At 48.4% G+C, this 24,258-nt stretch overlaps 12 protein-coding genes across 12 annotated transcripts; 7 read left to right on the top strand and 5 right to left on the bottom strand.

The window, feature by feature from the left end:
• Positions 1–255: 255 nt before the first annotated feature.
• MCYG_04314 (sporulation protein kinase pit1) lies at positions 256–2,884 on the top strand (the record flags this gene model as incomplete). The annotated part of the gene is made up of 3 exons (XM_002846531.1): positions 256–333; positions 434–1,186; positions 1,241–2,884. 3 exons carry the CDS (start codon positions 256–258, stop codon positions 2,882–2,884), a joined length of 2,475 nt encoding a protein of 824 aa, XP_002846577.1.
• A 1,956-nt stretch (positions 2,885–4,840) lies between these two features.
• Positions 4,841–5,601, top strand: MCYG_04313 (conserved hypothetical protein; the record flags this gene model as incomplete). Its single annotated transcript, XM_002846530.1, has 4 exons — positions 4,841–5,002; positions 5,060–5,133; positions 5,175–5,214; positions 5,275–5,601. 4 exons carry the CDS (start codon positions 4,841–4,843, stop codon positions 5,599–5,601), a joined length of 603 nt encoding a protein of 200 aa, XP_002846576.1.
• Positions 5,602–6,730: 1,129 nt separating this feature from the next.
• MCYG_04312 (uncharacterized protein) lies at positions 6,731–7,989 on the bottom strand (the record flags this gene model as incomplete). The annotated part of the gene is made up of 5 exons (XM_002846529.1): positions 6,731–6,997; positions 7,050–7,231; positions 7,480–7,551; positions 7,694–7,716; positions 7,805–7,989. The coding sequence occupies 5 exons, from the start codon at positions 7,987–7,989 to the stop codon at positions 6,731–6,733; spliced, it is 729 nt and encodes a 242-aa protein (XP_002846575.1).
• A 755-nt stretch (positions 7,990–8,744) lies between these two features.
• Positions 8,745–9,217, bottom strand: MCYG_04311 (uncharacterized protein; the record flags this gene model as incomplete). Its single annotated transcript, XM_002846528.1, has 3 exons — positions 8,745–8,905; positions 8,945–8,979; positions 9,051–9,217. 3 exons carry the CDS (start codon positions 9,215–9,217, stop codon positions 8,745–8,747), a joined length of 363 nt encoding a protein of 120 aa, XP_002846574.1.
• Positions 9,218–9,572: 355 nt separating this feature from the next.
• Positions 9,573–11,020, bottom strand: MCYG_04310 (conserved hypothetical protein; the record flags this gene model as incomplete). The annotated part of the gene is made up of 2 exons (XM_002846527.1): positions 9,573–10,570; positions 10,630–11,020. 2 exons carry the CDS (start codon positions 11,018–11,020, stop codon positions 9,573–9,575), a joined length of 1,389 nt encoding a protein of 462 aa, XP_002846573.1.
• Positions 11,021–12,946: 1,926 nt separating this feature from the next.
• Positions 12,947–14,430, top strand: MCYG_04309 (monocarboxylate permease-like protein; the record flags this gene model as incomplete). The annotated part of the gene is made up of 4 exons (XM_002846526.1): positions 12,947–13,106; positions 13,157–13,296; positions 13,360–13,925; positions 13,983–14,430. 4 exons carry the CDS (start codon positions 12,947–12,949, stop codon positions 14,428–14,430), a joined length of 1,314 nt encoding a protein of 437 aa, XP_002846572.1.
• A 55-nt stretch (positions 14,431–14,485) lies between these two features.
• MCYG_04308 (conserved hypothetical protein) lies at positions 14,486–15,525 on the bottom strand (the record flags this gene model as incomplete). Its single annotated transcript, XM_002846525.1, has 2 exons — positions 14,486–14,590; positions 14,638–15,525. 2 exons carry the CDS (start codon positions 15,523–15,525, stop codon positions 14,486–14,488), a joined length of 993 nt encoding a protein of 330 aa, XP_002846571.1.
• A 369-nt stretch (positions 15,526–15,894) lies between these two features.
• MCYG_04307 (phosphoglycolate phosphatase) lies at positions 15,895–16,596 on the top strand (the record flags this gene model as incomplete). The annotated part of the gene is made up of 1 exon (XM_002846524.1): positions 15,895–16,596. One exon carries the CDS (start codon positions 15,895–15,897, stop codon positions 16,594–16,596), a length of 702 nt encoding a protein of 233 aa, XP_002846570.1.
• A 953-nt stretch (positions 16,597–17,549) lies between these two features.
• MCYG_04306 (DnaJ domain-containing protein) lies at positions 17,550–18,544 on the top strand (the record flags this gene model as incomplete). The annotated part of the gene is made up of 2 exons (XM_002846523.1): positions 17,550–17,685; positions 17,745–18,544. The coding sequence occupies 2 exons, from the start codon at positions 17,550–17,552 to the stop codon at positions 18,542–18,544; spliced, it is 936 nt and encodes a 311-aa protein (XP_002846569.1).
• A 951-nt stretch (positions 18,545–19,495) lies between these two features.
• Positions 19,496–21,878, top strand: MCYG_04305 (universal stress protein family domain-containing protein; the record flags this gene model as incomplete). The annotated part of the gene is made up of 3 exons (XM_002846522.1): positions 19,496–20,594; positions 20,725–21,521; positions 21,693–21,878. 3 exons carry the CDS (start codon positions 19,496–19,498, stop codon positions 21,876–21,878), a joined length of 2,082 nt encoding a protein of 693 aa, XP_002846568.1.
• Positions 21,879–22,536: 658 nt separating this feature from the next.
• Positions 22,537–23,294, top strand: MCYG_04304 (uncharacterized protein; the record flags this gene model as incomplete). The annotated part of the gene is made up of 3 exons (XM_002846521.1): positions 22,537–22,729; positions 22,884–23,177; positions 23,278–23,294. The coding sequence occupies 3 exons, from the start codon at positions 22,537–22,539 to the stop codon at positions 23,292–23,294; spliced, it is 504 nt and encodes a 167-aa protein (XP_002846567.1).
• Positions 23,295–23,506: 212 nt separating this feature from the next.
• On the bottom strand, positions 23,507–23,938 carry MCYG_04303 (BTB/POZ domain-containing protein; the record flags this gene model as incomplete). Its single annotated transcript, XM_002846520.1, has 1 exon — positions 23,507–23,938. One exon carries the CDS (start codon positions 23,936–23,938, stop codon positions 23,507–23,509), a length of 432 nt encoding a protein of 143 aa, XP_002846566.1.
• Between the last annotated feature and the right edge of the window lie 320 nt (positions 23,939–24,258).

Genomic DNA, 24,258 nt, shown 5'->3' with positions numbered 1-24,258 from the left:
CGACATGTCCCTCTCCCTCCTCGAACTGCCAATTCCACGCACACAGCAACAAGATAATACCTCCCTACACCTTGCAACTAATATAGAAATGCCCTGCTAGCTCTTCCATTGGCCGTTGACATATCCCCCTCCTGCGTGCCGGCTCGCCTGAGCTTCCTCCTGTTGACATAGTTCTGCTGGGCAGACTCTATAAGCACGCAGAAACAGCAACATAATTGAAAAGAAAAAAAAGGAACATTAACAATGACGATAACGATGGCCTCGTTGGAGGACCGGTTCCAGGTCCTCAAGGACGTCGGTGATGGTAGCTTTGGAAGCGTTGCTCTGGCCAGAGTGCGCACTGCTGGCTCAAACGTTGCTCGTCGAGGGACCATGGTACGGCTTCGTCCCTGACCCAGAGAGAGAGAAGTGATCATGCTAACTTTGTCTGTAGGTCGCTATCAAGACGATGAAGAAGACGTACAACTCGTTTACAGAGTGTCTGGATCTACGGGAGGTCGTCTTCCTTCGCACGCTGCCGCAGCACCCCCATCTGGTGCCGGCCTACGACATCTTCCTCGACCCGGGCACCAAGAAGCTACACATCTGCATGGAATACATGGACGGGAACCTGTACCAGCTCATGAAGGCGCGAGAACACAAACCGCTCGAGACCAAGGCCGTCAAGTCGATTCTCTTCCAGATCCTGTCCGGACTAGACCACATACACGCCCACCAGTTCTTCCACCGAGACATCAAGCCAGAGAACATCCTCGTCTCAAGCAACACCTCGCTCGAGTCGTCTTCCTCCACCTTCAGCCGCTACTCGCACCTCGTCACGCCTCCCTCCACCCCTGCGAATTATACAGTTAAGATCGCGGACTTCGGTCTGGCGAGGGAGACGCTCTCGAAGCGGCCGTACACAAACTACGTTTCCACACGGTGGTACCGGGCTCCAGAGGTGCTGCTGAGAGCCGGTGCCTACTCCGCTCCCGTCGACATGTGGGCGGTCGGAGCCATGGCCGTCGAGATAGCAACCCTGAAGCCGCTCTTCCCGGGCAAGGACGAGGTCGACCAGGTCTGGAGGGTGTGTGAGATCATGGGCTCTCCAGGCAACTGGTACAGCAAGAACGGAGCCAGAGTCGGCGGTGGTGAATGGAGAGATGGCATCAAACTTGCCCAACGACTAGGCTTTTCGTTCCCCAAGGTAGGTTTTCTCTCTCTATATTTACTGTTTTGACAAACCTGCTAATCGGTACAGATGGCTCCCCATGCACTGGAAACGATCCTTCCCACCACTCACTGGCCGCTTGCTCTGAGCCAGTTTGTGACATGGTGTCTGATGTGGGATCCCAAGGCCCGTCCTACCTCGACTCAGGCCCTCAACCATGAATACTTTACCGACGCCGTCGACCCTCTGCGGCCCAAGTCGTCGACAGCCCGTCTCCTCGGTCGGAGACAGAGCGACAAGAGCTTCAAGGTCAAGGAGCTCGACGCGCCCGCTCCCACTCTTGTCTCAAAGCCTTCGTGGTTCAGACGGTCGATCATCGGGGCAACGGGACGAGACAGCCCTGCCCTTGGCAATATGGCAGAGAGCACCGACGGACCGACAACTGAGCAACAAGCTACCATGGTCAAGGTCAGCCCAGAGGTGGCAGTGCAGGTACAGGTAAAAACAAAACCAAAGCGTGCAACCTGGGCAAACGGTGCTCCCATGCCTATTCTTCCATCCATACGGCCCGTCTCACCCCTTTCCAACGCCGTCACGGCCCAAGGTAACTCCCACGCAAACAACAGCAACAGCAACAGTCCAGCCAGAAAGGCTTCAAACCCAAGCACCAACCAGCAGACCAATGCTGCAGCATCCAAGAAAGTGTCTCGCCAGCTCTCCGTCAACAGCAACGGGAACCACTATGCAGATATCCACCGTGCAGAGGCGGAGCGGGCCCTCAACGGGTCCACGGCAACAACGCCCACTCAGAAAGAAAGCTTCTTCTCGCATCTGCGGAAACGCGCTCGTCGGTTATCTGGTAGGAATCAAACCACCATCCCTGCCGACGACGTGGAGGCAAACGCAGCCAGTGCTGGCTGGTCTGGTGCAACGTCCAACCGATCGAGCATGGCCATTGACTCTGTCACCACCAGCCCGATAGCAAAGCAACAAGCGTCCAAGGTAAAAGGAAAGAATGGTTTCGCCGACCTTGACAAGGCGCTGCAGGATGTCAAGTATTCGCTGGACAATGGGACCAACCCGCAGCAGAGTACATCGACAAGCCAGGTTCCTTCCCCTGCCCAGAGTACCGGTGCAGGCGCGGCCAGCTGCACTGCTCAGAGCCCCGTAGCAGGCCCGATATCAAGTCGGACCCGCCGTGCCCTGCAACTGTCCTCTCGTCCCGTTCAACGGTACGAGACCCCCGAGGAGGAAGACGAGCTCCTCCAGGAGGTTCTCTACTCTACTACCAATGCCGCCAGGCATCTACTGGCCGACCAGCCAGAACCGACTATCGACGAACACGTCTACCATCAGCAGCAGCGACAGCACCACCTGCAACAACAGCAGAAACTTCAACAGAAGCAGCAGCCAAACACCTACCCATTTGTCGACACCGACACCGACACGCCCATGCAGCATACCCCCTCCATACGGACGGTGGATGACAGCTGTCGTGCGGGTCACAATCCATACCCTACTCCGTCCCCCACTGCCAGACGAGACGCACCGGGGATGAACATGAACATGTGCATGGGTATGGGCATCGGCCTGGCGCTGACTCCTGACGAAACGCCATCGAAACCAATGGCCAAGGGGTTTGTCGCTGCCAACGTAGGGAACCGACAAGGTCCCACGCCTCCGTACGACGACCATCAATGGCCTAGTGCCGTTGGTGTAGGTGGCTTTCGATAGACGTGGTTCAATCATCAACTCGACCTAAACGGATACAATCATCAATATATTTACTACCAACCACATCGCCGCCACCGTATCCAAAAACAAAAAGAATCCCCATTCATTCCTCTCGTTTGTTCAATCACCTTTCGCTATTTCAACCATTTCTACCTTATCCTTTTCCCCTCTACCCGTTCTGCAATTTATACTCAACATCTATTCCTTCACTATCATTTTTCTACCCTATTCATACATTCGTCATTCATATACACATAGAGGTTTTTATTTTGGGGGGGGCCTGGTCATGTTTATTATCTTTCATCATCTGTCTTTTTCTTCGGCTTCTTCTTCTCCTTCGGCTCTTTAAGCGATCATAGCTGATTTGCTCGTCTCGTCGTCCCCCCTTTCTCGCCTTTCATGGGACTTGACTTGACCTTCTTTATACCCCATTATCATTTTTCTTCTTTATTATTCTACTTATATTTGATTACCCTGACTTAGATCCCTGTTCGATCCCAGCTGGTCTTGCGGTTTCCTTACTACCTACTTCTACCTTACGCTTGCGGTTCTACATGTCGTGTTATCTACCAAATATTCCCCATCTACACCACATTTACGCATTCTATTCTATTAATATTTTAATTATTACCCCCTATTCAGCCCCTTTTTTTTTCCCATCATTACCCCAGGCACTTTGTTGATATAATTTCTTACTCCCCTTGTTCCGGTACGGGGAAATGGCAGGTCGGTTGGCTTCTGTTTGCATGCAGCATTCGCTTTTTTCCATTTCATTTTTTCATTACTGCTTCATTCTTTTATATACTTACTTGGGTTTCCCGCGAACCGGACCATGCGCTGCTCCCAGCCTCAGCCTACGATTTGGGCCTCGATACGCCTCTTAACACGGCTATATATCACCATCCCCTATCCCCACCCCCTTTCCTTATGTCTGATCTGTTTGCCCCCCTGTTGTCATAATACTTTTATATACTGTACATTCATTCGTTATGCACGTCCAACTAACACCCCCTTTTTTCATCTCTCTGCCTTTGTTTTCCCCGTTTCATGCACATAGACAAGAACAAGCACAAGCAAAAAAAAAAAAAAAAGGCACCCTTGAAGAACCAAACAAAGAGACTTTCCTGATTTCATGCTCGTTTCTTCCCTTCTCCTTCGTTCTCTCTCTCTCTCTCTCTCTCTGCTAAAAAAGGCCCTCTTGTTCTTCGGTTCTGCTTTCTTTTTTTTCCTTGCCCCTGTATACAATCCATTTAGTTGTCTGGCAGCAGGGCTGGTTGGGTTGGGAAATGGCTCTACGTCTTTATTGTTGCTGTTGTCGATTCGATATCTTTCGGTTTCCGGCTCAGGCTGTGGCTGATCGGATGGCCTCGAGGCTTTATTGTACTTATATAAATGCGGAGCGCGATGTTTTAATTTCTGATATTGTCCTCTATACATAAATGGATAAACATAATCACCTTCTCACTTTAGTTGTATGTTAGTATGTGTATGTTAACAGAGGGATGTAGATGCCATGAGACTGCTGCCTTGTATAGCTTCTGCGGCGTAGCTGGTGGATGATGCCTTGCAAGACAGCCCCCTATACCAGACATATGACATGCCTCTGCCATGGCTGATGCCCTTATAGCCTCAATACCATGATACCCCAGCTGTCCATAGCTAAAAGTTCATGCCATCCATCGGCTGCACAGGTATATATATATATATATATATTAATATATAGTGCTTGTTTGGCTTGCTGGTCGGCCACTTCCACCACTTCTATGCTTGCCGAGAAAGGGTGAAAGTGAACATATAAGACAGACACGCTTCTTCTCTTCTTCTTTCTCTCACCCATAACATCTTCTTTCCCGTCCACATCACAGACACAAACTGCATCAGGACTTCAGACACGACCAGAAGACGAGAGACAAACAAGAAGAGACAAATAAGAAGAGAAGAAGGCAGACAGCAGCCATGATCATCACGCCTACATTTGCAGAGATGGAGGACACGGCACGCGCCGTCATCCTCTGTCTGAAGAAGTGTCCTGACCTTGCCAACACCAAGATAGCCATCATCGGAGGCGCTGCGGTCTGCAGATACATCCCTGAGCGCCAGCCAAGCGATGATCCAGAGGTAAGACCATGGGTATACCGCGTATATGGCCTCACCTTTGCTGACCAGGTCAACCAGGACGTCGACTTCATGATCACCATTCCCAACCCTGACGTCGTGAACCGAAGACTCCTGCAGACCTACGAGTCCCTGTTCAGCGAGAACGAAAAGGGCATGTACTACTCCCATCCAGGCGGCAAAGCATCAAAGTCGACTTCAGCACCAACTGCCGCGTAAGTGTTGTCATTCCATAACGCGTTCAGACAGAGGCTGACAGGTGGGTATATATATAGCTGCCATATATCCCAGCAGCAGCAACCATCATTCGAGAAGTCGATATAGACTGTCTCCCGTACATCGGTCCAACCGACCTCCTGGTGCTGGCCATCCGTCTGTGCGGCCAGCGCAACGAAGGATACTCCAACATCGACCGTGATTCAGCCGATGCCGTTGCCCTGGCTGAGACCGTCATCAAGCAAGGGCCCATCGTCCTGTCTCCCATCCAGCGACAGGTCGTGCGTGAAGAGCTGGCTGAGGTCGTCCACTGGGGTCCAAAGGATGAAGAGTGGTGGAGAGACGTGTTGGCCGATGCCTTGAGTAGCGGCGGCAAGGACAAGTAGACGTAGCTATTTTCAGCCGGTAGTCACATGCCTGGTCGACGGTGGATCTTTTTCTTCTTCATCATCACTTTATGGGTTTTATCTGCCTTTCTATCGTTTGATCCAAGGGGGTTTTCTTGTTATCATGACGGGAAGTTCGAGATATGAATTTGATATGCACGTTTTAAATATGGGGTTTCTCCAGATTACTAACAGGGGTTTTGCGCCGTTTGATCTTCAGGGGGTTCAACCTGTTGATAAAACACTTTTCAACTCGATGTATCAAGTAGGAAACATGTCCAGCCATTTATACATATCTTTGCTGCTTCATTATGATAAACATGTCTAGATGCAATGAAGCACTGCGTACTCACCAACTTCCCCAACCTGGTATAGCGTTCCATATCGGGTAAGGCGCCTGATGCTAGCGCACGACGATATAGACGGCCCTTCTCGCCGCAGCTTAGCGTCGTTCTCTATCTGCTAGTCGTATTGTTGCACTTCGTACGTCCTCTCGCCTAATTTGCCTTATTTATTTCTAATACATCCATCGCCTTGGAGAGGCGCAGACGGGCCGTGTTGCAGTATTTCTTATGGTAGCACTCGTTGCACAGGACTTACGTTACCCCTTTGCCACTCACGCGTTAGTCTACCTGGCTAGATATATACCCTAGAATACACAGCCAGATAGGGCCTTTTTCCTCTTATATACCCTTTTCTTATAGCTTTAAGAGAAAAACTAATATCAAGATACCCAAAAACTAGAGCCAAGGGAGGCTTAGGTATATCTGTACTTTAAGTGCTTACAGCATGCGAGTATAGCTAAGTCTAGCCTTGCGTAAGAGAGTAATATGGGGATCTACGAATATAAGGAGTTCCTCTTCAATGTCCTCTTGATATACCCTATACTCTTCGGGAAATATAACCTGATAGATAAAGAGATTCCTAGAACATATAATGCTCTCCCCTTGGATTACTTTTGTTAGGAAAGGAGTAGTAATGAAGAAAATAATTCTTCATATCTTATTATTTTAGAAAAAGAGAGAGAGGAGGATGGTATTAAAGGAGACATGGTGTGGTTTAGATATCAACATCTAGTACCATCGGTGGCAATTGCGCCTCGTGACGCTATTTTATCTGCATCTGTGATTCATGCAGGAAACAATAACAGCGGGTGAAGCGCTCGTGCCTGTCCGTCTGCTGGCGTCATGAGAGCCGTGGCTTGTCGTCGTCTCCATGTCTTCGGCGGTAGGTTTCCATTCCGGGAGCTTGAAGTTATATTCCTTGGGTATTCCTGTAAACCCTCGCTCTCGCGTGCAGCAGAGACAATACGGTGTGCAGTGGCCATAATACAGCTCCCCGGAAGGTGATACGTCCCGCGGCCTCTGGCAGCACCCGCAATCCCTTGAGCAACACCCTCCATCGTCCACGCACGCTTGTACTAGTGTTTTCCTCCTTTGAACCCGTACCGGGTTCCTCTCCTTCTCTTTATTCGATCGATAGGTAGCCTTTATATATTCTCGAACCATTGCCCCTTCTGGTGCCCTCTCGAATAGGGACGAGTGTTGCTTCTTCTGGAGCCAGAGCCTGCTTTTAGAGTCTGCTAGCTTTTCCTGCCAGCCCTTGGGACCTAGGGTATCCAGCGTTTCAACTTATTCTACCTTGCCTTTGACGGCACACTCTATGAGCATGGCTCTAAGGAAGATGTCTCTTTGTCGAAGTACCTCTATCTGCCAGGCTACCCTCCGCCTTTCCATGATCCATTTATTTTGCTCTTGGTATAGGTGCGGGGGGGCTAACATCGTTTTCATACTTCTAATGGCTCTTGCAATCCGCCATGCGCCTATAGCATCAAAGATTTTCTCGAAGTTTGGGCCCAAGCCAATAAAGAAGAATGGCAGGTATAGAAGAAAAAGCACCACATACTTGCAAATCCTTTCTTCGAGCGGCATAACGTCGCCCTCATACACGCTATTTTTGCAGATAAAGGTAACTTTGTTCAACGCGGGATAGATACTGTATCGAAATCTCATATATATAATCGAACGTGATGGAGGGAGAAATTAGAAGGCAGAGGAAAGGCAGAGAAGCTGGTTTTATTCCCAAGTTCTACTAGTTAACCACACCCTGAGTAAGCTGATGACGTAGTTAACTTGGTTAACAGCGCAAAGGGGCTGTTAGATGTCATCGGTTACGACGGGATAGTTATTTACACCCCGTTTACTCCGTACACTTGGGGTTCATACCTCTGTATATGGAGGATGGCATGCGGATGCCCGGAGGCACCATATTTCCATGCAAAGACCTCAACACTCTAGTTTCTTGTGGTTCTTCTACCATGCCAGATAAAGTATATTTTGCAGAACTATTATTTTCTGTAGCCTGACAGTATCTAAATAATACTAACATATTAGTACATTATAATATACTAAATATTCCTAATAAAGTAATAACTACTATACTATACCTCTTTTATAATCTATTCTATTACTTATATTATTACTATCAGGTTACTATATAAACACTCTCTTATTTTTTTAAAAATAATGTTAAGATTGTCATGACAGAGCATCCATCTTTGTAATGGCGGGTATACTAGCGATAATACAGCATATGCCACTCGACCAAAAGATCAGAGTGATTACGTCGTACTGAGTCGCTGCACTACTTACATATGTAGGCTTCTGCTTTGCCCACGGCTCCATTACACACCAGCCTTGCGGGGTTATATGCGTGGCCAATCTAGTCATGGAACATTCGAGGAAACTCAAGGCAGGCGGCAGTGCCAAAGTACTGAAACTAACCACCATCATTTATTATTTATCCTTGCAAAAAGCTCATCGTACATTGGGATATTCATGATATTATGTGTCACTCCCGTATCCTTTGCAGATAGTTAGCGGCTGGGCAAGAAGTCCCTAGATCATCCAAAGCGGGCTTCTCTATACCTACCTGTTCCTTGTGATATGTATGACATTACGTCATTCGCCTGTTGTTTGAATACCAGTGCATGCTGATAGAAGGGAAGTAGGATGAGAGCCTACAAGAACATCATCTTGGCCATACAATTCAGAAACTGCTTCGCTGCCTGAGATTGGAAAAAGCTATCGGGGAGATCAATGTTAAGGGCGTATCTAGAGCCCATCATTACCCTTAAGGACGGCTCAATACCATGGGGATGACGCCTGCTCAGCAAGTGCTATGGCTGGTACTGCTCCTATAGAGCGGCTGCGGAAATGGATCATTTGCTCCAGGTCCATATCAAGGTGTTGCTCGCGTATCTCCACTCGACCGGCAACCTCTTGGAAATAATGCTCCATTGCTTCTATGAACTTTTGCTGGATGGCTAGAAGAGTCAGCTAGCTTCCGTAAATGGGATTCCTACAACGGAAAGTGAACCTGGAGTTAACCTCTTTTTTACACGGTTAGCAAGAAATATCCATTGATTGTCTTCTCGAGAATCGACTTACCCTAACAACTCTTTCCCACATTGATTGGAATATATTAAATTAAGCGCGCCGACCTTGCGCGATTCCTTCAGAGGAGGTGCGAAATGGTGGGTGCCTTTCATAATTCCCCGGACGATTGCTATCTCTTTCTTCGCACTATCTAGATCACCTTGGAGAAAGCCCTCCATCAAACTCTTGTGATGATCAGTAAGTGGAATAACAAGAAGAGTTGTTGTGCGTGTGCTGCCTCGCTGTTGTCGAATGAAAAGATCTATATAATAGAGCCTTTACTCTGAAAGCCTCTTCTTTTCGGATAGGCATCTCTTAGAGCATAGTTAAGGTATCTAATTCTTGAAAGCTTCGCAATAGTAGGCTGCGGAGCAACTCGAGCATTGTCCGGGTAAATCCTTAGTTATGCATAAGAGTTACGTTTGGTACATTTCTGCAAGAGCCATCGCCTCTTATTATCAGAGGGTAAGAAATAACATATAGTGTTTATTTAACTATTTTAATAAGGTATTATAGTAGATTACTACACTTCATCTAAGCGATCATGTTGGCACGCTCTGATTCTATATCTGCAATTCTCTGCCAGAGGTTAGGGGCTTTACCCTGCTCCCAGCCCACATAGTAGATGGCCTTGAGAATGAGTTCCAACAAATTATCATCTAATACCGATTCTTGAATGCAATCTGCCAGCATTCTCTCCGCCACTTTTTCATACGCCAGCTTGTGGGCACGGTGCTTGATTGTGTTCCGTACTTCAAAGTATAGCCATCTCCTGCACTTAGCAAGAGCTTCTATCCTCTCACGCATGGTCAAACCATCCAACTCATCCTTCGAATCTCCAACCGGGCCTCCTCTTGTAAAAACTCGTTGTTCAATTTCGCTGGCTGTCAGTTCGTAGAATTTATTCTGCAGTAGAACTGCTAGCTGCATAGCTGTAATTGGTAGCTTCATTCTTAACATTTGGCCGCTGGTAAGATGTCGAAGCTCACATCTACCCATCAGGTAGTCTGCGATACGCTCTGCCAGTGCGTCGGTGAGAGACGAGTACGTATGGGCCTTGGTTCCTCGCTGGACTGCTTCCATTTCCGTCGTGAACAGCGGCGTAAGAAGCTCGCCAAAGATCACCCCATCTGAGGACCGTGGTGTAGGGTCTGATGTCTTCATTTTGGGACTCCGGATCAGTGCAGTAAGGTTTCGTGGGAGATTCGTTAGATGCGAGAAATACTTGGAGCCGAATAGCTCAGGGCTCAGGGATGCGGCGCTGAGATGGGCGAAATCGTGAAGATCCCATATGGCGGACGACTGTTCCAATAGATCGCAACTGTCTCCTTTAAAGTCAGTTTGCCGAACCGCAACGTGGTTCCTGCCGATGCTTGATATGGCCTTCGGAGGGATGAGATATGTCTGATAATCGACCGTGAGGGTACCGCTATTAATAAGCCGGTGAACAGCATAGTTTATAGCACGGATAGCATTTCCGTCCATCGAGAGAAAGGTGCTGATCTTGTCGAAGAGGCTCGGGTTCAATTGAACTGCTGGCAGGAATTCTTCACGACAGTCAGATCGAGTTGCTAGATAGATAACCCCGTACTTATCGAAACAGCTGCTTTCCAGAGGGTCTCGTGTTTAGTTATAGACGGAATGAATTCGCTGTTTCCGGTTCTCGTAAGGAGGAGTTTGCATCCCTCGAGGATATAACCGAGGAGCGGCTGCTTTACAGCCTTCACACAGAAATTGATCCTACCATCGTTCTCGAAATAGGGGTGTTCGGGGCAATTTCCATCCAACCACCAAGTTGACGGTTCATAGGCAACAGAGACGTCTTCAAAGAGACTTAATTGCGCCCCGGTTCGAATAGGACAACTGGCTGGCGATTTGTATTCAGGGAATAGTGCCTGAGTTGGCAGGATAAATCCATCGACTTGGTCTCGAGGAAGCTCAAATGCAAGCAGCTGCTGGCTTGGGGGGATTGTGTTCATCATTCTCACAGATACAACGATCGTTATCAGAGTTCAACGGATGGTAGGGGTATTTTCTGCGGCGGTCTCTTGGGAACGTACCACTGAGAGAGATCCCATCCTCATATATACTGTGCCTATGCCCCTTGAGACGCTCTGGGTGTATAATTTGCCCCTTTACCCTCTCGAGCCGAATGCATATGTTAACCCGGAAATGCATGGTAACAGCACCGCAAAGAGGCCAGTCTGGCTCACTATGCAGTCCATCAGCATCAACGGCAAATACCCATTACTAGCAATAATATTGTAAATGCAGCTCATCAAATGTCAAGGATCAGACTTGCCAACATACTCCAAGTTGACTAGTCTGCTAGCTCGAACAGCCACTGCATGGCCTGTATATAGGGGTATAATTATCACATGGTGTATCACAGTGGCCAGTCTGAGAGTCTGGCTGCATGAACGGCACTCTCACGTCGATGTAATATTTTAGAGCAGCAAATAATTACTCTAATTATTCCATGCGTTCAGTCGACCAGGAGTGGTTATCAGTGTGTTGGCGTTGGGACTGGAGTTCTATTAGGGTTGAACCTTAACTCTTCAGGGGTTGGTCTGTGTTTCAAGACGGGCCGCTTACGGCCATTACGCCAGCATCCAAGCCGGAGCGCGTTCCTCAGTCCCGGGGGGCCGCATTGCACCCCCGGCTGTAAGACGTCCCTAGAGACGACATATTCCGGGGGCCTTTGACCGGCCGTCGAAATTAATACTAGCCTAGAGGAATGGGGGAGTATACGGGTGACGCGCACCCGCTGAACCCCGCCCCTCGAGTCTGGCCGCAGGCGCTTCCCTTTTAACAATTTTACGTGCTGTTTAACTCCCTTTTCAAGGTACTTTTAACCTTTCAATTACTCTACTTGTGCGCTATTAATCTCCGGCTAGTATTTAGCTTTAGATGGAATTTACTTCCTGCTGAGAGCTATATTCCCAAATAACCCGACTCGTCGAAGGAGCTTTATACGAGCGCGAACTAGCCGCCCAAGATAAGATTCTTACCCTCTACGACGTCCTGTTCTAAGGAACTTAGACGGCGGCTATATCCGAAGTATCCTCTATAAATTACAACTCGGACCCCCTAAGGGAGGCTAGACTCCAAATTTGAGCTCTTGCCGCTTCACTCGCCGTTTCTGGGGCAATCCCTATTGGTTTCTTTTCCTCCGCTTATTGATATGCTTAAGTTCAGCGGGTATCCCTGGATCTCTCTATAAAATTTTATACAAACATTTAACTATGGTCTATTGTTGGCCAAATACTAAAATTTTCCCAATTCTGCGGATGCGTAAGAGAGTAAGTTCCAGGATCAGTTATGTAGAAGCCCCCTATTATTGGATCGGGACTACTCCCTACTGTCCCGCGAACTCCGTGATTATGGACAGTTTGGAGCCAAAAACAGCCCTATCCCTGCTAAGGTTACTTTGGTTCAGACAAGCATCACGGAAAGAAAAGGCTTTTAATATGGAATAGAGGCACTTGGTGTACACTTAGCGAATGCTTGCATACCGCCGTGCAGTAGTGTACCTTAGTACAGGCATTTCCGCCGCCTCCGTCCCTTGTTTACCCCCATCTTCCATACATTTATTGTGTATGTACTCCATAATCACGTTGATGTACCCTAGCTGTCTGACCTATGTGGGTACTGCCGTTTAATACTCCAGCCCACACTGGCCGTGGTCGTGTGCTTGCTGCATTGTAACTCTACCCTGGCCCCTGGACCCTAGACAAAGAATGACCGCTTGTCATCCGATATTTTCTCTTAGTCTAGACTTCTTCCAATCCCAATTTTCCTTTTGATGTCTCCACGGAAGGCTCGTAGGAGGGTACAAATATCGAGGCCTCTTATGTCGTTCAATTTCGGGAGTGCATGTGAGCACAACCAATGCATAAAGAGCTAGTATGGATACGCCGCCTTCTACGGAATCGAAGCCTGAGGTGGTAGCGGCAGCAAGTGAAATACAAATTGATCCCGCAGGCTGTACGGACCAAGGACTCCGCGCCTGGACAGTGGTTGCTGGGGCCTGGTGCTGTATCTTCTGTGGTTTTGGCTGGGTCAACGGTGAGAACAGTTCCATGTGTTCTGACAATGATATGATATAATACTGACAGGATGTGTGAATGCAGCTATCGGGGTTTTCCAGGAGTATTATCAAACTCATCAATTGCACTCTTACTCAACTTCAAGCATATCCTGGATCTTGTCTCTGGAGCCATTTGTTCTCTTCGCGGCTGGGATAGTTATTGGACGGGTATGGCTCCCCCATGAATATCCAGCAGCTTCCGTATCCAACATTCTAAACCCTTGACTATAGGTATTCGATAATTATGGACCAAAATGGCTCCTTGTCATCGGGACATTCCTGCACGTTTTCGGGCTCATGATGACGTCTATTTCTGATAAGTATTATCAGTTCATCCTTGCCCAAGGTATTTGCAGCCCGCTAGGTGCAAGCTTTGTCTTTTACCCAGCACTCTCGTGTACCGCAACATGGTTTGATAAACGACGAGCCTTAGCTTTTGGTATTGTTTCCAGTGGCTCCTCTCTAGGTGGAGTTATATTCCCAACTATGTTATCTCAACTATTGCCTCGCATCGGATTCGGATGGACTCTAAGAATTGCTGGACTCTTGGTCTTTATTCTATTAATTATTGCGAACTTAACTATACGGTCAAGGATAGCCCCTATCCCGCGGCCGGTTAGGCTCCATGATTACATAGACCCCTTCTTAGAGCTACCATTTATTTTACTTATGCTGGCCTCTTGCTGTGGATTCTTTGCTATGTTTGTGCCTATCAACTACGTTATCCTAGAGTCGCAAAGAGATGGGGTGGACCCTCACCTAGCTGGATACCTGCTGACTATATTGAATGCTGCAAGGTGAGTTGTCTTCTATAAACGGCTTGCTTTATCAGACTGACTTATTATTATGTTTAGTCTCCCTGGCCGAATATTACCCGGATATCTTGGTGATAAGTGGGGTCGATTTAACGTAATGATTGCTATGTGTGCGCTTTCTGCTATTGTTTTACTCGCTCTTTGGATCCCGGGGACCCTTATCAATCCTAGTTCCGCGGCTGTCTATATAATCTTCTGCCTACTATACGGATTCGCTTCGGGTGCGTTTGTAGGTATGGTACCTGCCCTTCTTAGCCAGATCTCAACCAATGTGACCAAAACCGGGGTTCGTCAAGGAGTTCTATTTACTTGCATTAGCATTGCAACGCTAACTGGGACCCCTATTGCTGGGGCAATCTTGAGTCGACAGAATGGGACTTATTGGGGTTTACAGGTATTTGCTGGTGTTATGATGGTAGGATGTGTTTTTTTCTTTATTGCCGTTAGAGTAGTTCTTGTTGGATTTTCCTTCAACAAAAAGGTGTAGAGTGGCCTATTGTTTATAGGGTATGGAATTGGATGAGAGAAACCATTGACTGAGTTTAGATTTTAGTGTAATCATCACATAGCTTAGCCAGCTTCACATCTAATTCTGTAAGGCCCTTTGGCTGGTGTGTCGTCCAGCGAATAGAGACTTTATTGTAGACCTATAAATGTCAGAAAAAGCCTTAGACCTGGTAAGGGGGGAACATACATTTGTCCATTCTGGATGATGTCGATATGTAGCTGCTGCAGCCGCAACACGTTCCATGAAGGCCTTCATATAGTTAGCAAAGGATATCCTGTAAATCTCATCCGGTATCTCACTTGCCCAAGCCATCTTAAACGTTGGAAATTTAATGCTGCGTTCAATGCCAGTTCCATCAGGGGTAAGCTCCCATAGTCCGCCATTTTTAATGAGTAAATCCATCACCTCATTTAGCATAGTCTGCGTGTCCTGCCCGTCTGCAATGACTGCCACCGGCTCCCAACCCCTCGCCTTGCCATATACCTTGTCACCAATATCCCCATGAGTATAAGGAATAAGGTATCCCCCTTCGTCACATCCCTCCGCCTTCTTCGCAACAACTACATAATGCACGATTGGGTGATTTGAGATCCGCTCCAAAGCCTTGGGAGCCGCATAGCAACACATGACAACTACTGACTGCTCCATTCGCGCACCAGACATCACCCAGAGATCTTCACAGAGTTTGATAATCGTATCTCCCGTAGCAATGATAGTGTCTAAAATGACAATCTTCCCGTCGCCATCTTCTAGAGGGAACGGCCTTCGGCCCTGCCATTCAACGACCACGTCCTTGGAACCTTTCTTCTTGCTACATCGCACGAGGATGCATGAGGTGGACGCAAACAGAGGCTGCGCAGCAATAAACATGGGCAGTGCTCCGCGCAGGATTGGTATCATTGTGACATGGGTAAGGCTTTTGTCGAAGATTTTAGCAGCTGTAATGACCTCGCGGGTCAGATTGTGGATGGTTTCTTGCATAACTTTGGGGGTGGACGTTGCGCAGCAAAAGGGGATCATCAAGGAATCAATAGCCGGCGTCGAGACTTCGATTATACGTGTTGCAGCCGCCATTTCAGCGATAATCGTAAAAAATAACAGCTTACTATCTTCTGTTCTGAGGGATAGGGGGCGGGCCTACCACAGTTTTATTAGACAGTGACATGGGTGTTCCTGTAACCATATCAAGGCTTCATACATGTTATATGCATGTCCTTATCACCCATGTGTGCGGACCGCCGTAACTCTCACAGTACCATGCTCCTCCACCCTGTATATTACGACAGATATCCATTCATAATATAAGCACTAAGTGGCAGGGTACCTGGTACGGTTGGGCCGCTGTTCATGCCTCGTGCAAGATGGGCAGCTTAATATATTAAGCAGCAAATCCGAGGAGAAAAGGGAATACCCCAGCGCAGCAGAAACCACCAACAGCCCAACATGACCTCCCTTGCCATCTTTGATTTCGACGGCACGCTCTTTGACACACATGAGTCCATCGAACAGTCAATTAAACTCACCTTCGATGCCTTGATGCCCTCGCATACCCTGCCGCAGTCAGAAGTCCACCGACTGATCTCTAGCGGTGCCGGCCTCTCTGATACTTTCCGAGCACTTCATCCTGATCCCACGGCATTTACTGTAGTGGAAGAGGACAGATGGATCGATAAATATCGTGCGATATATGCAACCGATGGCCAGTTGTTAATCCGGCCCTTTCCTGGCGCCAAAGACACCTTGCACGAGCTAGAACTCCAAAAGATCCCTATTGCTATCATCAGTAACAAAGGAGTTGCGGCAGTCAAAACCGCCCTTGAACGCAACGATATAGCCAAATATATACCCGAGAACTTGATTATTGGCGATAAGACACCCGGCGCAGAACGAAAGCCTAGTCCTGCTAGTTTTACCGAGGTCTTAGCACCTACGTTACGCACGCAGTATGGATTGACTGGTATCGATGCTAGCCGTGTCCTAGTTATTGGCGATACGGTTGCAGATATTCAGTTTGCAAGGAATATTGGGGGGCAAGCCTGTTGGTGTCGGTATGGATATGGAGATCACGGCGCATGTAATGAACTAGAGCCAGAGTTCATCGTTGACTCGCTGCGTGAAGTTGCAGCGCTCACCGCGCGTTCTTAGCATAGATGTTAGACTGAACCGCCGTTAATTATTCAATCGTCATCAGGTACACCAGCTCTACATTCCAACACTGGATAAATCTGAAACTCATTTTTGGATATGATGCAACTAGGTCGAAGTCAATATGGGTTGGGGGCGATAGTATAATGGTAGTAGAGTATAGGTTGGCAGAGGATTTTAGGAGAGATCAGTCTGCTCTAAAAATCGACCTATATATCGAAGAGCATCTTGAGAGATCATGGACTGCTTAAAGGGAGTAAACTGCTGTTCCATGTCGTAGAGGGTAGCGAACATGCCCCTTAGGCACCTGAGTAATACTTTCAGCTACGATCACGGAACAACCTCTCCTGGTGTAAATGAAGGATGGCTCGCCGCCCATCCAGAAAGAAGAGGATAGAAAACTCACTATGGGGATCGCCATCTTACGAGATGCAGACTAGTTTTTCGAGTATTATCGGTTCTGTGTCATGCTCATTGCATTTGCCCCCAATTTTGGGGAGGGACTGTAGAGAGTCCCTAGGAGTGCTATTCAAGTAAATATGAGATTGGATATATAAGCGGAGAGGCAAGGGAGGGTAAACGGATCTCCGGGTGGACGTTCTCTAGGGAGGCACTCGGGATTCAACATGCGATGTAGCGTTTTGCTACTTAGTAACCCTGGCACACTATTGGGTATAAGAAAAGACGTTGGTAAAGCCAATAGCCGAGATTGAATGATAATCGTATCTAGGCATTGAAGAAGGCGAACAGGTTGCAATATATACGTAGTACGTTTACTTTCTTCTTTTTTGAACAAAACTTTTATACAATCCGCTTACTCATATGTTACATAAACATCTTAGTCATACATTATTAATCAACGCGTCAAAGTCGCGACTTTAAGTGATTTTGAAGTTGAAGAAGAAAAGTCGAAGAAGAAAAGAGAAAAGAGACTTGATAGACCTTCTTAGAAGATGTCTTCCAGCGACGGAGTTGCATGCGAAGAGCCGCCGTCCATCAACCCTTACGAGGTGCTTGGGGTGGCAGAGCAGGCGAGCGCAGACGAGATCAAGTCGGCCTACAGGAAAAAGGCACTCAGACACCATCCAGGTATGAACGGGGAGAATGCGGACAGAGTTAATGGCGAGACGCTGATTGAATTGTGGCAGACAAGGTCTCTTCCGAGTCCAAAGATGAAGCCCATAAGAAGTTCCAGGAAATCGCATTTGCATATGCCGTCCTGTCTGACGAGCGGCGTCGTCGACGCTACGACACGACCGGCAACACGTCCGAGTCGCTGGACCTAGAGGACGACGACTTCAACTGGACGGACTTTTACCGCGAGCAGTTCAATGTCATGATCGACGGGACGCTTCTGGACAAGTTTAAGGAGGAGTACAAGGGCTCGGACGAGGAGAAGAGAGACTTGCTACGGGTATATGAGGAATGCAAGGGGAACATGGATGGGATCTACGAACGCGTCATGGCCAGTGACGTGTTAGAGGACGATGACCGGTTCCGGGCCATCATCCAGACCGCCATCAAGGACGGTGAGGTAGCTGACTATCCTGCCTTCACCGACGAGCCGGTGGAGACGAAAAGGGCGCGACGCAGGGCTGCGAGGAAGGAAGCCGGTGAGGCCATGGAGATGGCTCGGGAATTGGGCGTGGAGGAGAAGCTGTTTGGCAGCCGCAGTAATAACAACAAGAAGACGAAGAAGGGAAAAGGAAAGGAGGATGGCGGTGGGGAAGATGCGTTGATGGCGCTCATCCAGCAGCGCCAGAAGAGCAGAGGGGAGTCCTTCCTGGCCGGTCTGGAGGCCAAGTATGCGAAGAAGCAGAAGAACAGGCCGAAGAAGCGGACCGCAGATGATGAACCGCCGGAAGAAGCCTTCCACAAGCCACGAACCCACGGCGGCCAGGACAAGGGACAGAGACGCGAGGATGGACGAAAGAAGGCAAAGGCGTGAGCCTATATTCCTTTTTCCCATCTTCTTCCTGTCTATCACTTCTCTCGACTATATGTTGTTATTCGATGTTACCGGCGTCCGTTGGTTGGTCTGGATCGGGTGCATATTATGGGTTGTTATAGGGGGATTTTCTTCGGACTTTGATTTCATGGTTTCTTCTTCCTCCTGCAGGCTATGATTTGCCAAGCTGAAGTTGATCTGTTGGTTCTTCTTCTGCTTCTTCTTTTCCTGTCTTTCTCTGTTGTTCATTTTGGTTCTTCTTGGTCTCTTCTTGTCAATTAGCAAAAGTCGACTTTCTACCAACATCACCGAGTCGCGAATACAACAAACGGCATCGACAAGCATCAACGGCACCTCAAAGAGTGAGGGTCAGGAGGAAGCGCATCCTGTCCCCAGGGTTTCCTTGTCGCCTTTTCCGCTTGGCCTTCCTTGTCCTCTCAACTTGCCCAGGCCCTAATATAAACAACATGGACGAGCTGCTTCAGCCACATCTTCTTCTTCTTCTCCCGCTGCCTCCATCGCGACCCTGATCCTGACTGTCTCGCACTTCTTGACCCTCTTGTCCTCTGCTCTGGCTTTGCTGACCTTGAAACTACAGAGTACTACAAGCCCTCTGTCCTACTAGCGTTGCTGCGAGCGCCTGCTTCCCTGTGGCTGCAGCGCCACGGACAAACCAGCATCTCGATCCAAGTGAAGATCAAACATCCTGCTTGCCCAGGATTCTCTGCTCTGTGACTGTCCCTCTATATTGTATTCGCCTTTTTTTTTTTATGTTAACGGCTGAAACGACTTCGACTTTGCTTTCTACAACTTCTTAAAGGACTGTGGGCTTTTCTGGGTTCGCCTGGCTCCACCACGGTTCCTCCGCCAGTCACTCCGCCCAAATCCAAGCCTATCTTGTTCTTGTCTCGTATTTCCTCTTTCTTTTCCTCCCTCACCATGATTCCCAAGATGTCTCTCGAAGCTGCTCTCGACGAGGAACGGCGCGAGATCCTCGAGATCCTCCAGGGTCGCCCACAGCAGCAGAACAGCCAGCACAGCCAACAGCAGGGCCAACAGAACCAGTCTGCTCGTCCCCACCATGTTAGCCCAGCTCCTCCCATACGCTCCATGCTCGATGTCGCGCCGGCACGGCCAGGCTCTGTCAAGTCGTCGTCCGCCAGCGTCCGGAGCATGCTCGATCCCATATCCCCTTCTCCGCTGAGAGAGACCCATAGCGCGGCCTCTTCGCCTACCTCTTCTGCCAGGACACCGTCGATAAACGAGTCAGATGGCCAGCGTCGGGCCTCAGAGTCATCCTACAACGGTCTACCGTCAGTAGGGAAGAAGTCGGGCGTCGAGGCCTACCAGTTCAGCATGCTGCCCAGTATACCCAGCCAGGCGCTGCCAAAACGAGTCACCCAGGGTGGCAAGAAGAGCGTGACCGGAAACGGCAACAATCACAACAACATTAACGCAAAACATGCCAACTCCATGGCCGCCGTCATGTCGGGATCCGACTTTAGCCCGTTACCTGGCTTCCCCCGCGGTCGACAGATCGGGCGCCATGCTCCTGGGTTCGCGCCTAACTCGACCTCCCCCATGCGCTCGCGGTCTCCGGTACCACACTCGCTCAACAGCCTTAATCCGCTTGCGGCTAACTCCAAGTCGAACGTCAGCACGTTCGTCACGGATTCAGGTAGAGTCATCAACCTGGATCATGCATATAGAAAGCTGTCCAATGCCGCGCTGCAGAGGTCGGGCGGCAGCCTGGCCAATCTTCCTCATATAGAAAAGAAGGAACTAGAAGACATGGCAGAGATGTCAGACTCGGACGCCAGGCTGGCAAAAGATTACTACCTTGATACCCCAGACGGGGGATTTAGTGAGGATCACACCAGCGAGGACGACGATGATATAAGTTCTGATGAGGACCTGTGGAGGATGGGCGTTGGTCGAGGCCGTCCAAGGATAAGAAAGAAGCCTGAAGCCCAGGGACCCGATCATGATACAGATGACACGGACGCAGCTAAGAAGGTCAGGAGCCTGCTTGCTGCGGCGGAGGAAGAACGTATGTACATGAACTCTCACTCTTTTTTTCTCTTTCGGTCATTATCATCATGTCTAACAAGGAACAGGCAAAAACGTATCGTCAACATACAAGGTCCGGTCTCTACTCGAACCGATGGACAACCGTGCAGTTGCAGCTGCTAGTGAACGGCCCATGAGACAAAAGACCGGTGTCCACCCAAATACGAATTTCGACATCACCGTCTCTCAAGGCAATACTCCTGTCGGCTCTGACGACGAAGGTGGGAACGTGGAAGATGAAGCAGAAGTCAGCGAGATCAAGAAGGCTCAGAACCTGAACGTCTACCTATCACCTACGGACCAGTCAGTCCCCAACAGAGTCATACGCACCATTGTCCGAGGAGACTTTACCAAGATGCAAGAAGAGGCTGAGAAGGGTCTTCGTCGGGCCCGTAGCTACCTGGTAGCCACAGATCTGAGTGAAGAATCAGTATATGCCCTTGAATGGACCATTGGCACTATACTGCGTGACGGAGATACTATGTATGCCATCTACGCCATCGATGAAGAAGGTTCTTCTACCAGACCATCCGAAACGGATTTGCCATCAGTAATGCCCATAAGTGATGGCTTCAAGGCAGTAATGGATATAGCGGCGACAATGCACTCACAGACAGCCGGCAGCTCATCAAAGATACCCACCCGGCCGTCATCATCAGCTTTCCCTTCTCCGCAAGTCTCAAGCACGCATCTGCCGGGTTCAGGCAGTGAGAAGGAAAGGGTGATTGAAAGCACAACTGGATCAGTGGATTCGAGAGCCATGTCGAAGGTAGAGGCGGACAGGCTTCATGCCATCGACGGTATTACGGAAACGTGTGTTCGCTTGATGCGCAAGACGAAGCTGCAGGTCCGCGTCGCTGTTGAAGTAATACACTGCAAGAGCCCGAAACACCTCATCACCGAAGCTGTAAGTCTTCATCCCATGCAGTATAAGCATGCGGATGCCATGCTAACTAAGTAACTCTATAGATCGACGCTCTTGAGCCTACCCTCGTCATCCTCGGCTCTAGAGGCCGAAGCGCGCTTAAAGGGTTCGTATAAGGCCCCTTCCTATGCACACCTACCTAGCTAACATTAGCCCCGTAGCGTCCTTCTGGGCTCATTCTCAAACTACCTCGTCACCAAATCGTCAGCTCCAGTGATGGTTGCTCGCAAAAAGCTGAAGAAACACGCCAAATTCAAGAACCACCCGCTTCGCTTCTCGAATAATTTGGCAGGCCTAGGATCCACCAACATGAGGCTTGCGAATGCTAAAATTGATTAATCCCATATTATCATGACCTCTTCCTCATACACTTTCCTCACTAGCGACACGACCGTTTGACGTCTTCTCTTGCATTGTACTGCATTATCTTATCCGTTGTTAAAACTTCTTTTACACGCCTATGAATTCCCCACGAGTTTATACCACTGCATTGCATGACTTTCCAACCGGAGAAAAAAAGAAAATAATTTATGCACACACATGATGAGCAAGCGGTTTTTCTTATTTACTCGTCTTTACTTGAATTCCACCCCTGCGTACCCTTTGTTATACCGAGTCATATCAAGGCTCTTCCCCTTTTAGCGTTGATTATACATACTTACAGATTCCATATCAGTGAAACGGGATGGATGGATGGATGGATTGATTGATGGATGGGCGGATAGGTGAATGGGTGGGAGTTTTCTTTCATTGCTATGTATGTGTCTTTGTAATTTGGCATGGGGGTTATATCTCAATTGATGCTTGATAGTACTTCTTTTCATATTCCTCTTGGTACTTCAATCAACGGTGTAGAAAGGGTATGGCATGTCAAATAGTGCCTCTTCTCAAATCACGATTGTCAATTTGGCTCCAAATGAGACATTCGCTGATCAATGTAGAGTAGTGAAACAAGAATGTTGAATCAAGCCTTCACCAAGCATTCTCATTAAATAATATGAATATTCCTTTGACAGTGAAATCCTTGCCTTCGCTTGACCCAATACAGCGCTATATTTACACCTATCTTCCCTCAAGCTTCTTCGCCTACTGCAGCTACACCATCCACATCAGCACACCATATACCAACAAGATCACTGTTGATATTCAGAAATATCAACCATCAACCTCAGGGGTCCCAAGGATGAAACGTAAGTTGACGAGCATTTATTTTGCCAGATGTCTGCTAACTGTCCAAGTAGGTTCCCTGGAGACCGTCGACACGTTATGGCTCAACATTCTTTCAGCATATTTCCCTCTGTAGGAGGAATATAACGTCCTATGAACTCGTTTAGATATTCCCAGGGAAAAATAATAGAATACCAGATGTTCAAGTACGGCGGATGACGGAAAACGGGCCAGTCAATAACATACGAGCTGCACACGCAAACCAGGACTCTGCATGGAGGAACGCAGTTCAAAGACGATTTGATGCCTGTATTGATTACAAAATTCAAAAAGGAACAGAACGACCGCAAGACTGCATACAGCATCTTTATTACCGCCTATCCGGCATGATATTCAAGGGCGAGGATTTGCCGCCAGAGTGCCGATACTCAAATAAACGAGGGGATTCAGAGGACGAGAGTCCAACACAAGGTAAGGCTAACCCCCCCCCCCCCCCCCCCCTTCCGGAACTGCAGCTCGCTTTTTTGCTTGCCTTGCTCATCATGTTGTTCTTAGACAACATCTTTAGTAGGTGGCAGTACGGGGTAAAAGCCAAGGTAGCCTATATCAAGGCGCACGACTGCCTGGCGAACCAATTGACAAGGCCAGGGACTGGACTGCTACCAGCAGGGCCAAATACAACATGGCATACACCTCACGTCTTAGCCATATTGTGTCTCTGTAGTGTTACTGTATATTAAAAGAATACACATCTGGATGGAGAAACGCAGTTTATGGTAGAATAGTAACTATTTACCTGCCTAATAGATGTTGTATCCACAGTTGTTGCATCTTGTTCTCTGAGGATTAGCCGGAGGTGGATGAGAGCTATTAGCTTGGAGGCGAACGACATCTGCGGAAAACCCAGGGTACTCCACCAAAACTGACTGAAAATCATCCTTCCGCAGCAGTGATTCGATATTCTGAAAGGCAGTTTGCGAAATTATATCACGCAACCCTCGATCAATAGAGGGAGTGTTTGTATAAACTTCTTTGATAGCTGGGGAAAAGTCATCCATATCCCAACAGGTACGCACGGCATCTTTGAATTTCGTTTTGGCTCGTTCCTTCAGATGAAGTATAGAGTACTTCTCTGCAACTTCATACACCCTAGCATTGAAGAGCATAGGTGAGATCCGCCCTCTGTTGCTGCCACTCCCGTCGTAATCAGCCTCGTACATGAAACGGACCATCGCCTCGATGGTAGCAGGGTCGTCCTTCGAAAGATCAACAACGTTTTCCGCAGTCTCCTAGAAGGCCAACAGCTATAAGCCGCGTGTTTAATAGCAATTGCCGGTGAAACATACCTTCCAGTCTCCATCGAATAGACGGGTGAAATACTCAGATTGCCCACAGACAACCACCTTATGGACCTTAAAGTCATCATCCACGGTTCGAATAACAAGGTCGGTAGACTTCGAGGAATCAAAGTAGGCTATAACAACCTATTAGTTTTCAATAGCAACTTTCAAGTACAGTCGTACCTCTTTAGGCTAGCTCTAAGCGTGTCCTC

The sequence above is a fragment of the Microsporum canis genome, genomic scaffold (genome assembly GCF_000151145.1).
Source record: "Microsporum canis CBS 113480 supercont1.4 genomic scaffold, whole genome shotgun sequence".
Taxonomy (NCBI): domain Eukaryota; kingdom Fungi; phylum Ascomycota; class Eurotiomycetes; order Onygenales; family Arthrodermataceae; genus Microsporum; species Microsporum canis.
Note: the sequence above shows the minus strand (reverse complement) of the source record. Positions and strands in the feature narration are given on the sequence as shown.